This window comes from Siniperca chuatsi, linkage group LG7 (genome assembly GCF_020085105.1).
Source record: "Siniperca chuatsi isolate FFG_IHB_CAS linkage group LG7, ASM2008510v1, whole genome shotgun sequence".
Lineage (NCBI taxonomy): Eukaryota > Metazoa > Chordata > Actinopteri > Centrarchiformes > Sinipercidae > Siniperca > Siniperca chuatsi.
Genome location: NC_058048.1, coordinates 9,421,462 through 9,435,614, shown reverse-complemented (window position 1 = coordinate 9,435,614; position 14,153 = coordinate 9,421,462). Strand labels below are relative to the sequence as shown.

General features: G+C 40.7%; 1 protein-coding gene across 2 annotated transcripts; it reads left to right on the top strand.

Moving 5' to 3' along the window:
- Nucleotides 1–424: 424 nt before the first annotated feature.
- gucy2f (guanylate cyclase 2F, retinal) lies at nucleotides 425–14,004 on the top strand. Of its 2 annotated transcripts, XM_044203316.1 has the most exons (20): nucleotides 425–988; nucleotides 1,092–1,904; nucleotides 2,756–3,057; nucleotides 3,782–4,136; nucleotides 4,319–4,403; nucleotides 4,967–5,063; nucleotides 5,266–5,391; nucleotides 5,940–6,020; nucleotides 6,245–6,421; nucleotides 6,559–6,715; nucleotides 6,970–7,119; nucleotides 7,386–7,534; nucleotides 9,172–9,335; nucleotides 9,561–9,753; nucleotides 10,135–10,309; nucleotides 10,836–10,934; nucleotides 11,024–11,118; nucleotides 11,264–11,349; nucleotides 11,657–11,751; nucleotides 12,164–14,004. In XM_044203316.1, the coding sequence occupies exons 2-19, from the start codon at nucleotides 1,163–1,165 to the stop codon at nucleotides 11,727–11,729; spliced, it is 3,306 nt and encodes a 1,101-aa protein (XP_044059251.1). In that variant the 5' UTR covers nucleotides 425–988; nucleotides 1,092–1,162; the 3' UTR covers nucleotides 11,730–11,751; nucleotides 12,164–14,004. The 2 variants fall into 2 exon arrangements, with proteins under 2 accessions (XP_044059251.1, XP_044059250.1); XM_044203315.1 differs by lacking the exon at nucleotides 11,657–11,751.
- The last annotated feature ends 149 nt before the right edge of the window (nucleotides 14,005–14,153 follow it).

The window sequence follows — 14,153 nt, the reverse complement described above, 5'->3', positions numbered from 1 at the left end:
TACCTTCTGTACTGGGGTATATTAGACCAATTAAAGCACGGTTCAGGTGTCTTCGTGCAATACGGCTGCGGTGTCTCCATGGCAAGAAAAATGCACATCTGCACATCAGAAAATGATTGTTTGCTAAATATTCATTTCTACGCACATGTGGAGGTCTGTGCTGTGTGAGTCATTGTGTATTTTTGTGATATTAATTAAATAAACGATCCATTATGTCATCATCATATCTGCAATTCAATACGAATAAATGATTTGTGACTCTGCTTCCAGAGATGTTAACTGACGGGAGAAGGCCTTATTGCCTCCAGCCTGCATGACAACAAGGCTTTTAGAGTAGACTCAGGCCTGTTTGTCAATCCTCTTATATTGTGCCTCACTGAAAAGGGATTAGTGAGTAACACCTACGTTTTGGCCCCGGGTCACTTTGGAGGGATTTGATTGAATGGGCCTGTAGCGGACACTGGCCTATTGATAATACATCAAATACTCCTCCATTTTTACAATTTACTGTAAGTCGTTTGGGGGGAAATTGCTCTTTTGTGGACCGGATATGCTTTTTTTTTAACTCGACCTGGAATATGTGATTTGTTTTGTTTTTCAAAGATACATTTGAAAGACAGGAAGAACCCCAGGGCCAGAAGTGATTTTTTCCTCCTTCTTCAGATATGCTGCATGTGAACAGAGGTGTTTGTGGAAACACACAGGAGCCTACAGAGGCGCTGACTGCGGGACGTAAGTAGCTCTCCAGGGTGCTGAAGTTGTCTCCAAACGCGACAGACGCAGCGCCCGAGCTCTGCCTGTCACTTTCACCCCATAATCCAAACAAATGACTTGGCTGTGTCTTCACCGGAGCAGCTCCGTGGATCCTCGGGGTGAATAGGTAAGGGTTCGGGATGGTTAGGTGACGGTTTACGTGGACACAGAAAAGCAGATCCTGTTAGATTGTCTCGTCGGACCTTGAAGCTGTCCTGATGGCATCAAATATATGGTAAGTGGTTCATTTGTTTAGATTCGGCCATTTATGACTCGTAATAGCTATTCATTTGACAATGAGAAATGACCGAGACTTTTATTTTTACCTTGTTTTGCAGGTGTCACTGGTTTAATTGATAATTCAAAAGTGAACACGAAGATTCACTACCTTGGACACCCTGGAAGGACAATGCAAAATATTTCTCCACATTTCAAAGGGGCGCTGTGGGAGTCCAACCATGCATGTATGCCCATAATTAAAAGCAGACCAACTTTAACGACACTGCCCTTTTATAACTTTCTGTTATGGGTCCTCCTCGGAGTGTTGACGTTCCCTTGTTGTGTCCGCTGTTTAATATTCAAAGTGGGGGTCCTGGGGCCTTGGAACTGCGACCCTGTTTACTACAGGGCCCTGCCTGCTGCGGCCGCCAAGCTCGCTGTAAGCAGAATAAACGGAGACCTAAATCTGGATCTGGGCCTGAAAATGGACTTTATCATCCTCCAGGAGCCTTGCGAAACCTCCAAAGCCCTCACTGCGTTTATTTACTACGAGGAGATGGCGGATGCGTTTGTGGGCCCAACCAACCCGGGATATTGTGTTGCAGCTTCTCTGCTGGCCAAGAACTGGGATAAGGCCATCTTCTCTTACGGCTGTGTTAACTATGAGCTGGACCGCATCACAGGATACCCGACTTTTGCCAGAACACTGCCGTCTCGCACTGACGTGTTGTTCACCGTGTTGAAACACTTTAGGTGGGCCAGTGTTGTGGTGGTCTCATCCAATGAGGATATATGGATGGACACCGCTGGGAGAGTTGCTACTGCTCTGAGGAACAAGGGGCTTCCCGTTGGCCTGGTTACATCTATTGGTATAAATGAGACAGAGGTGGAGGGCACGCTGAGGAAGATCCAGGCTGCAGGAGAGATCAGGGGTAAGTCTGAGCTGAACTTAATACAAGAGAAAGCTACACTACAAAATGTTAAATGTTAAAATGTTAAAGTGATACCAAAGGAGATCGTCACAAAGTAGAATAAGATCATAATGAACCTACTATTTATAACACCTGTAATACAAAAACATGGGGTGCAGATATTACATCAAAGGTGAACAACTTGCAGAATTGCAAGATATCAAACCATCAGCTGTCCTGATTTGGTCCGCATCCTCTTCAGCAGGCTTATCACTTCACCATCTAACCAGGAAGCCATTTCGACACTGCAGATTTCACCTTGTGGTTAAGGTGAACTGGGACAGCAACTTGATTTGTTTGTTTTCAACAGTAATAACTTCTATTTATTGGTGGGGGGGGGGGGGTTACTAGATCGTAGAGAGCTGATAGGAAAGAAGGGAGAAAGAGATAGAGAATGATATGCAACAAAGGTCCCCAGCTGGGTTAAAAAATTACAGTGGTTACGTGGTCAATTAAATGTGCAGCCCAGGGCACCCCGACTTTTTCACTAGTGGTTTAGTTTCACACATTCAGCCAGTTTGCATCCTCTTGAACTAAATTCATAAGAAGACTTTGTGACCACATGATGGACGGTAATGCATCTGTTGAACTACTGTAACATTTACTCCCGTTACTCAATTAAGTAAGGTTGTTGTAAACTTTTAGAGTACATTGCAGTCACTCCACTTGAGGAGGACGTTAGAGTACTTGTCACCTACTGACACATTAAATCATTATGATACTATGAGTTCAGTCATCTTATCACTCTATAAGTGTCCATAAAACAAATATTTTAGCAATACCCCACTGTGTTTTTTCCTTGTCTGTTACAGTCATCATCATGTGCATGCACTCAATCCTGGTTGGAGGAGAGCAGCAGGCTACTTTTCTTCTCAAAGCACAGAAAATGGGCCTGACTTCGGGGAAGTATGTGTTTGTGCCCTTCGACACCCTCCACTACAGCGTGCCCTACGCCAACGTCTCTTACTTCCCCCTGCAAAACAACAGCAGGCTGAGGGAGGCCTATGATGCTGTGCTCACTATCACTATGGCCTCTGAGCCCCTGTCCTTCAACGAGGCGTTTGCTGCCGCCAAGAGCAGCGAGGAAGTGACGCTACCTGTGCAGCCAGAGCAGGTAGAAACTGTTTGGATGTCACACCAGGAAATTAAAGGATAGGTTCACATTTTCTTTTCAAGCCCGTCTTAAAACTATACTCACATATCCAAATGTACATTGGAATAGTTATTGGTTGCTGTAATTGTCCATACTGACCATGAAGTAATCCCTTCCTAGCATGACTCAGTGTAAGAGATGGGGAACAAAATCCATAGTCCTCAATGCGTGCAAAAGAAATCCAGAAGTTCAGCCAAAACTAATATGAGTCAGACAAATTCAGCAGGTATCTCTCAAAGTTACTTTTTTAGAATAAAATTCACTCATTCTATTTCTATCCCTCCACCACAGCTCCACAAGGAAAGACCGTCCAGGAAAGTTTATTCAAATTTTCAAACAACTGTTCAAAATTTGCTCATTATTTTGTGCATTTTGTAATGTCTATCAGTATTATAAGCCCTGTCAATAGTAGGAAGTGACTGGGTTTGCTGTTGCCGTTCATCACCCCATATACCCAACACCTCTCATGTCAACTCTCGCTTATCACAATAAAAACATCCTATACTTAGTATCTTATCACACTAAAAACATCCTATACTTAGTATTTTTGTCTCCATTATCAACGAGCCCTCTACGTTAGCCCAACACTGAAACATTTGATTTGTTGCTCAACATTTCTAGAAAGGATGATTTAAAATAGTTGAAATATTATACTAATACATGTCTTTTCTTGTCCCCCTTGCAGGTTAACCCGCTATTTGGGACCATCTATAACAGCATCTACCTGCTGGCCAAGTCCATCCACAATGTCAGGAGAGGAGGCATGCAGCTGTCAGGCTCAAACCTGGCCTACTTCATGAAGAACATAACCTTCAGCGGCTTCAATCAGAAGGTCCAGGTGGATACTGGTGGGAATGTTAAGATCAGCTATGTCATCCTGGACTCTGACAACAGGGAGAGTAAGCTGTACCAGACATATCTGGTGGATCTAACGTCCGGTGTGCTTCGTTTTGCTGGGAGGTCCATTAATTTTCCAGGAGGATCTCCACCGCCGTCTGATTCCAGCTGCTGGTTTGAAAAGAATGCCGTCTGCACAGGAGGTAAGAGGCTTCGCTTTGGCATGTGTGCACATTCATGTTTGTGTGTGAATACGGGTGCACGTGGATACGTATGGATGTTTGCTCAAGTCTTCACAGTTTTATGGCATGTTCTGTGTACATTTTGTCATTTTTTCATCAACCCTGATTTCTCACAACAGCAAGTTACCTGTTGTCATCCTCAGGTGTGGAGGTCACCTACATCATAGTGGTGTTTGCTGTCATCTTCACTCTGGCTGTAGGAGGGCTCGCTATAAGTCTTTATATCAGGTACAGCCTGTAAATACAAACAGATGAATCTTTTCAATTAAGCAAATTAAACCTTGTGTTTCTCTTCTGTACTTTCCTCCATCTTTCCCACCAATTGTAAGTAGAGGGTTCAGACAAGATGCATTCACATACTCTATGGTGTTGAGTATTTTTGAGTTTTAAGAGTTTAACTCTGGCTAACATTTCATAGTAGTTGGTACTAGCAAGAGAGGACTATAAAAAACTTATCTCAAAGTGGAGTTGAAAACCACACAATTGGTTTCCTTGACCTATGGCAATAGGTCGGCGTAACCTTTACTTTGAAAGTACTTTATATAAGTACTTCAAACAATAATGTTGAAATCATGTGAATGTATTTTCCAAAAGTAAAGACTTAATATCAAAAATCCTGACCCTTATTTTATATCTTCCCATGCGACTACCGTATGCTAACAGGAGACTAAAAGTAGTTCCCATATAAAGATGAGCTTTTCTTGTTCATCAAAGATGACCTCTGAGATAATTTTAGGAAGTCCACCATTGGTTGAACTGATTTCCTTATCTTTTCTAAATCTCATTGGCAGGAGGAGATTCCAACAAATCCAGCTGGTCAGAGGTCCCAATCGGATCCTCCTGACCGTAGAGGATCTCACGTTTATCAATCCTCAGCTTAGCAAAAAGGTAAGCAGCATCACTGTCTCCCAGTCATCAAATTAAACTTTAGCACATTTAATCTACTGTCCAGGTTTTTTTCCCCACATTCCTTGCACATAACACATTGAATGTTGCTTCAAAATATGTGAAAAAAGTGTAATTTTGCTAAAGAAAATGTTTCAGGATACTTATTCTATCAAATCTTCCCATGGTGTTTGATGTCCCACAGAAAATCACTTTAGAGGATCTGAGCGAGTCCAAGAGCGCTCTAGAGGAGAAATCTGCAGACTGCTCACACTCTGTGAACAGCATACAGACGGCAACTCATGAGACCACCAATGTAGCCGTGTATGAGGTAGATAACACTGAAAGAGTCATTGCACTTGTTGCGTCAGCCTGTATGTATACACAACATTTCAAAAATGCAGTAAGTATGTGGGGGGGGGGAGGGAAGGGTGTGCTTGTGAAGCACATGTCCATGTCCATTTATTTAATGTGTCATTTGAGTGGTTGTGTTTAGGTTAAGTTTTGGCTTTTGGTTAAGGGTAGAGTACTATTAATTGTTTTTGGCTAAAGTTAGAGTAAGGTTTTATGTATGTTTTGTCAATGAGTCTATATGGTCTTAATTAAAAAATGACATTAATAGCTTTTTTCTACAAACATAACATCACAACGGTACCTCCAAGATACTTGTGTAAAAATTGTGGGTGGGTGGATGAACAGGCAGCAGCAAAATGGTTATTGACCCATTTAGAATTTAAAAAACAACCACATGATCTGTATAAGGAAGTAAAAACACATGTTTTTTATTTACAACATTTATTTTATCTACAAAACTTCATGTGGAGGACATACTCAAAACAAAAATTTACTTCCACTGTAACAACATTGCCTCTCTTCCAGGGTGACTGGGTGTGGCTGAAGAAATTTGAGGAGGGACAGTTCAAAGAAGTGAAGCAGAGCACCACCAAGATTTTCACAAAGGTAGAGCAACATGTCTTGACCTGTAAAAAAAAAAAAAAACACTGGTGATTTGTAAAAGCTACACACTGCCTCTAGTGTTGTACACAGGTTTTATACTCAGGGCAACACACATTGCAGTTAAAAGCTAAAAAGTGTACATAATAAGTTATAAGAAATACTGCAGAATAATATGGTATTGTGATTGTCTCAACATACAACATGAACTTGTTTATCTGCTTTCTCAGATGAAAGACCTGAGAAACGAGAACGTGAATCCGTTCCTTGGCTTCTTCTTGGACTGCTCCATGTTTGCAGTGGTGACGGAGCACTGCTCGCGGGGCAGTCTGCAGGACCTGCTGAGGAACGAGGACGTTAAATTAGACTGGATGTTCAAGTCCTCACTTCTGCTCGACCTCATCAAGGTAAACACTGATATACTGAAAATACACAATATTACCTGAATTATCCACTGGTTGTTACCATTATCCTCGTTGGCTTGTATGTGCGCAGTTTATTGTGTGATATTTCCTTTATGATGATGAACATATTGTACTTCCAGGGTATGAAATACCTTCACCACAGAGATTTCCCCCATGGCAGGCTAAAATCTCGTAACTGTGTGGTAGATGGGCGGTTTGTCCTCAAGATTACTGACTATGGCTTCAATGAGCTGCTGGAGTCTCAGAAAGCTCCTATTGAAGAACCTCCACCTGAAGGTACCATCTACTCTTTGAGAAAACTCTTTATATTACACTGTATGTACAGTAACGTTTGTAGACACGATTCCAAAATAGTGTCGATTGTACTACCTACAACATTAGCTTTTTAAGTGTGGTGTTAAGATGTGGTTGAAGGTTTTAACTCGTGTTCAGTATTGCTCACATACACAAAGCCAAACATTTATTACAGTTGGTAGTGACTGGTATCATGTCCCCACTCTAATTCAGAATCTTTCCTTTATTTCACTCAGATCTGTTTTGGACAGCTCCAGAATTCTTAAGGGACCTTGCAATCTCACGTAAAGGCACCTACAAGGGAGACGTGTACAGCTTTTCTATAATCCTTCAAGAGGTGGTTGTCAGAGGGCCACCATACTGCATGCTGGGTCTATCACCCGAGGGTGTGTATCTGCCAGCGAGGAGGAGGTGTAGCTAAAGAGAAGCAGTAACATTAGAGAAGGACTTTTTACAAGTCTGAGACAAAACGGGATGTAGATCTCAGGAACATGTCACCAATATTTGCAACTTTTTGATTTGGCTGTTGCATGAAAATGTGTTTTTTCATGCAACAGAGCTCACAGCCAACAGTGTAACATAATACTGATACAGTACATATTCTAATTTGAAACTTGATTGCCATGTCCCATATCCTCCGTCTCCTCACCAGAGATCATCCGTAAGGTGAAGAAGCCTCCTCCAATGTGCCGCCCCACTGTGGCCCCCGACCAGGCTCCTCTCGAGTGTATCCAGCTGATGAAGCAGTGCTGGAGCGAACTGCCTGAACGCAGACCAACATTTGAAGAGATCTTTGACAGGGTACATTTTTGGAGACACCCTTGCAGTGGTGGAAGAAGTACTCAGATGCTTTACTTAAGTAAAAGTAGAAATACCATGGTCTAAAAATACTCCATTACAAGTAAAAGTTCTGAGTTCAAAATGTTACTTAATAAAAGTACAGACATATTATCGGCAAAATGTACTTAAAGTATCAAAAGTAAAAGTACTCATTATGCAGAATGGATCCTTTCAGAGTGTTTTATTATTATAGAATATTATAATATTTTATCACTAACAAATACATATTAGAGCATTTCAATGTTGTAGCTCGTCAACGTGGAGCCAATTTTAGATACTTTGTATACTACTGGCTAGATTAGTAGAATAGTGCTACATCTTATCATATTAGCATATCATATATTACATTTAATGTAAAAAGTAGTAACTATAAGTGTCAAACAAATGTAGTGGAGTAAAAAGTACCATATTTCCCTCTGAATTATAGCGGAGTAAAAGTATAAAGTAGCATAGAAAGGAAATACAAATATGTCAAAATTCTATTTAAAGCTACTGTAAGCGACATTCACTGCCACTACATGTCGCACTAGAGCACCAGCATCTCAGACCAAAACAAATGGGTGCTATGGCCCACCAGACTCCATTGAGCAAAACAGTAATTTTACCTTGCAGATCATCGTAAAACACTTCATTCAAACTGGACAGAAACAAAATAAAACTCACCAAACCGCCTTTGTTAGTCTTTCCACTGTTCTAACAATCACCAACTCTGGTTTGGTTGAAAAAAAATCCTTTATTTACCGCATTAGATGACAAAAGAAACAGCCGTTATATCGCTCTCCTCAAAGCCAACAGTTTCACAGGGAGGGACTCACATGCACTAACATACACGCATGGCCAGACCGGCCACCAAAACAAAGAGCAGAGAAGCTTGGATGACAACACACTGAAAGGGAGTGTGAAGTCATTCTCTTCTCAGGATGCCATTACTCCACTATATACTTTACAAAGCAAATAGTTGTTTGCTATATTAATGTTCAGAATCTCATATACAGAACCTTTAAGTACAGTACTTGAGTAAATGCACCCTTGTGATCTTATTGTTTCGAACTTTACAGTTGTTATCCCACTTAAATAAACCAGTTTAAAGAATATTATACTTAAAGGTGGGATGTGCGATTCTAATCCAACATACGTCTTTTTGTCAAATTCAGCGAATATTTCCTCACGGTCCGCTAGCTGTCCGTTCTGTGTGTGCGCTGAAAAAAACTCTGGTGTTTGTACACAGCCCTGCCTCTGTAAATGCTAAAACAAACAAAGTAGCTCTGACTGAGCCACACAACACAATTCCAGCCATGAGTTGTGTGTCAGTTAACGTTAAATGGACACCCGCAGACATTCAGCTCACTCTCTGGTTTGCCAAGATATGCTGTTGTTGTGATGTTAGCTATAGTAGCAGGAGAGTTGTGAGTATCGCTGTCTGGAGCTGCTGTGCTGGCTCTGGGAAAGCGTCTCGTCCTCTCTGGCTGTAGCAACAGTTTGCTAACCCACAACCTGTGTTGTTGTTCGCTCTATATCATGGTATTTGTCATGGTATTGGATTTCTTCAGAATTGCATACCCCACCTTTAACATTATTCTGTATTTTTTTCTGAGTAGTTCAAGTTAATCAACAAGGGTAAGAAGACTAACATCATTGACTCCATGCTGAGGATGCTGGAGCAGTACAGCTCCAACCTGGAGGACCTCATCAGAGAGAGAACGGAGGAGCTGGAGGTGGAAAAACAGAGAACAGAAAAACTACTGTCAGAGATGCTGCCACCGTGAGTTTGTACACACACACACACACACACACACACACACACACACAAACGTAAGAAAATCCAAACATTCTAACAATAATGTAAAGTTGTAAGCTTAGATTTACTAAAAAATCTATCTGAATGTAATCTTCATAAATCTAATGAATCTAATCTGTTTAGTTACATTTACCTAATAAAATGTCTGATCGTGTGATTCCTGTAACGTTTCTGCCCCTCCGTCTTCAGTTCTGTGGCTGAGGCCCTGAAGACCGGTGCCACAGTGGAGCCAGAGTACTTTGACCAAGTGACAATCTACTTCAGCGACATTGTAGGCTTCACTACCATCTCCTCGCTCAGCGATCCCATCGAGGTGGTCGACCTTCTCAACGACCTCTACTCTCTTTTTGACGCCGTGCTCAGTAACCACGACGTCTACAAGGTCAGAGAGCATGCTCAGTGTTTCTAGTAGACTCCTGTTTTCTACCAGTGTGTTGGAAAATGAGAGATGAGTTTATGAAGATGTTGAGTTCATGACTTCTTAGAGATTCTCTCCTGCATCTGAACAATATTCACAGATATATATATCTATATATCTTTAGAAATATTAAATGAAAGGGTTTGTTTGCAAGAATGTTTTTTGCATTGAAAGTAAAAAAGGTTAGATTAACATGGATTATTTTTAATTTAAAAAAATCATATCTCTCCAAGATGACACTGAATTTTGACATGTTGTTCAACAGCATGTCTACAGTACATATACAGTACATAGAGACACACACTGATGTGCTCATAACTGATTAAATATTTTGACATAATCTAGGTGGAGACCATTGGTGATGCTTACATGGTAGCATCGGGTCTGCCAAAGAGAAACGGCAACAAGCACGCTGCTGAGATCGCCAACATGTCTCTGAACATCCTCAGCTCAGTAGGAACCTTCCATATGCGGCACATGCCAGACATGCCCGTCAGGATACGCATAGGAATCCACTCAGGTGAGACAGTCTCCATCACACTGTTTACATTATTGACCTTCTGCTCCAGTTGAGCAGGTGATCCAGTACCTGTGCACAGCTCTTTGCAGATTATGAAAAAAACAATTTTCCACCACAGTAAATATGAGGGTGACTGTTATTTCAACTGCATGTTTTGTCTGCATCATTTACATTTGTTGTCTGACAATGGTCCACCTCAGAGGAGACATTCCTCTATAGTCCAAATAAGACTTGGGTGGAGTATTCGAAACAGGGCAGTGTTGTTAGGTTCCTATTGTCTGGAAAGGTTCAGTTGTTTTTAAGGTAACCAGAAGTGACTTTTAGCTTGTTGAGATCGTACTGATCATTTCTAGTATTTTACAGCCAATGACAGCGCTGATGCATGCTGGGAAACCAATATAGGCCTCACATTGATGGCAAAACAACACAGTTGCAACTGTGGTGTTAAATTGGACTTTGTAATGTTCTCACTCTCACTCCATTCAGACTTTAAACTGGACTAATGGCTTAATTGTTTGTGCTTCAGGCCCCTGTGTGGCTGGGGTGGTAGGTCTGACTATGCCTCGGTACTGCCTTTTTGGAGACACAGTCAACACTGCCTCTCGCATGGAATCCACTGGGCTGCGTGAGTATCCTGTACATGTACCCACCATATTTTGTTGTGTTGTTTCATATTTTGTTTTGGTCTAACGTCCTCTTCTCTTTGTCCCTCAGCTTATAGAATCCATGTAAATATGAGCACTGTGAAGATCCTCCATTCTCTTAACGAGGGTTATAAAATAGATGTCAGAGGCAAGACAGAGCTGAAGGTAACGTAACAGTCTCACAGAGTTGCATTTAACATTTAACCGCAGTATTTGGTAAATGAGGTAAACATTATATATATATATATATATATATATATATTATTTATATATTAGAGTCTATTAATCCATGCCTTGTTTGTTTTTTCAGGGTAAAGGTATTGAAGAGACATACTGGCTTGTGGGGAAAACAAACTTTACAAAGCCTTTGCCAAAACCACCAGAGATCAAACCAGGGTAAGAGCTTCAGCCTACTGTTACTCCATGCACCTTTGATATGGCTGAATCCTAAAATAACTAAATGTTTACAAATTCTTTAATATGTAGTGACGAGGAAGACCCACCTCCCATCTAATCTAAAATTGTATAAATGCCATTGCAAGCAAATGCTCTTGGCAGAGATTATGACTTGTTTTCGTTGTTCATTTTGCAGATATCTTTTAAGGGATGTTACATTTCATTACTGTTATAAACATGTAACTGCCTCCCACCACTGATATACTTTCAACTCATGCAAATTGCAACTATCTGAATGTTACTTCAGGGAAGACAATCACGGGCTGAATCCTGAGGACATAGCTGCTTACAGGAGAAAGAAAGCTGAGAAAAGGGCTTGACCTTGTAGTCCAAACACAGGAGGTAGAGACCTGCATGCCAGCTGGTGTTGTGTGTTGTGGAAATGTTACTGTGGCTGTCGGTCTGATGTGACCAAATGCAACCTCTGAGCCTGCACAGTTTTGTCCCATTGATTCCTGAATCTTATTGATTGCTCTGTGTGTGATCTACTAGTCTCATTAATCTCTTGATCTTATCACATTCTACATCTTCTTAAGCAGATTGGGGAGCCTTCTTTGTTTAGTTTTATTGTGGCTGGCTGGCACATTTTTATAATTAACAAATTTATTTTACTGTGTTTTTGGCAGCATTTGTTGTGGTTTTTTGTCTGCTTTGTGGTATATAGTATTTGTCTTTGAATCCCAGAGCTCTGGTTAAAAATAAATGTCTCCGTAAAATACAACATTGGTCATAATCTCACCTCTGTATTTAATAGAGACAACTGGCAGGTGATGGTGACAGAGGAGATCAAGACCCTTTTTCGCAAGGCCAACAGGCAGGTGGACAATAAGATCTGAATGAGAGGAAGAGAAGGAAAGATATGAAAGAAGCAAACCCAGAGGAGCAGAAGAGAGGAGGACCCATCCAGAAAAAGAAAGAGACAAAGAGCTGGGGGGGGCAGACAGAGGACAGAGAGCAGCACCCAGCCTCTCACTGGGGCTTAATGCAGACTTGTTTAAGAGGATTGTCCATCGACTGGCTAATCTGCCTACAGCCAGCGCAGCAGAACACGACGGTGCTAATGTAATGAGAGTTGCTGCATTACCTGCCTACGAACCTGCTGCCAGCAGCACAGGGAAGCTGCACCGCTCCTTGATGAAGGATGCACTCATTCACTCCACTGTGCACTCACTGGCCACTGAGTGGTCACCTATTTCAGGGCAACCAGAGGTTAGCCCACGGGAAGATTGAACGCCCCAAACGCCTATTTCAAAATGTAATTTTCCGGTGATAATGTCTGTTTTTAGTTTGCCATGAAAGCTCATAATAGAGTTGTGGCTACTTTTATTTCTACTGTATTAGAGTAGAGTGACAAGGAAGAGTTGGTCAAGTCCATTCAAGCCCATTCCTACAAATTATTTTAGCTGTCACAATTTTTCAATAAGACAATGCAACAAAAGTAATAAAAATGATGATTCTTTTTCTTTTCTGTTATAGTCAATACAATTTTAAGGTCCTTTAGTGAAACATGTTGCTGTTTCCAAGCTGCTCAGTGATGGATTTAATATTGCTGTCAGCACCTAAAATTCTGGTTAAAGTAACTGAACTGAATTGGTTGTTTGTGCTAAATCTCTGAACACACTCCTGCTCTCTTTGTTTGCTATCAGTAATAGACCTGTAATACAAAGCCATAAATTATGTGAAGTGAAGTTCATCAAGAAAATTATTTGTGGTGGCCATTTTTCTTTCAACATTTCAGCCTTTTAACAACTTGAAATCTTGTTTGTTTTCTGCCATCACAAGTGTCACAATGTGTCAATATGAGAACACAATCTCTGCGTTGATGCTCACACAGCAATTTTATTCAAAACACTAACCAACATTTCTTATAAATGAACGCAAACAAAGTAATTTTTGCACACAAGTCCATTAAAGGTTACTTCTGAGTTCAGGAGAGCAAACTGTGTGTACAATGTTAACCACATCCGGAAGTGTTACAGCTGGTTTCCCCAACAGCTGATGTTGTACTATATTATATATGTTGTACTCTGGCACATTTAAAGACTTTTGTGTTCCCTGAAGTTCAGGTACACAGGTTACCGTCATCGATGCATGATGTGTCAGAGATCTGAAGAGCACCGTCTAGTGTCCAAATTAAGATATTTGCTAAGAAGCATTGAATGGATTCGTTTTTATTATCGACAGTGCTTTTGAGTAAAAAATAAAAAGTAACATGTTCACTACAATTTATTAAAAATGGCATGTAGGTGTAAGGGAATACCTGAGAGCACATATGTTATTTGATAGAAGTGTATTGTTTTGACCTATGTCCGATATTTGACGTCACCTTTCAACCAAACATCAGCCAATTATTATTATAATTACTTTTGGAACATTTGGAAATAATCCCCAGCATCTCATCATATTAATGTTGACTATAGGAGGAGCTTAGTTCATGCTTGGTGTACAACACAACAGCAGAGTAAGTCAGAAACATGTATATTGTGTAATTTATGTTGTTATTTGTCTTGTATATTATCACTGCAATGCAAAGTATAAGGTGTATGTAAATATGACATCATTAATGAATTAAATCATTGATTTGAAACACCTTCATCATTTGACCTTCCTCGTGGTGTAACCAGTCCTTTTCCTCTTTGCAACCAGAGGCTGGCGCTATAGCTCTGACACAGAAATCCACAAAGGCATTTGTTTCTTACAAAGGGACTGCATTATTTTGAAAGAGAGAAGTTTTCTAGATTTTT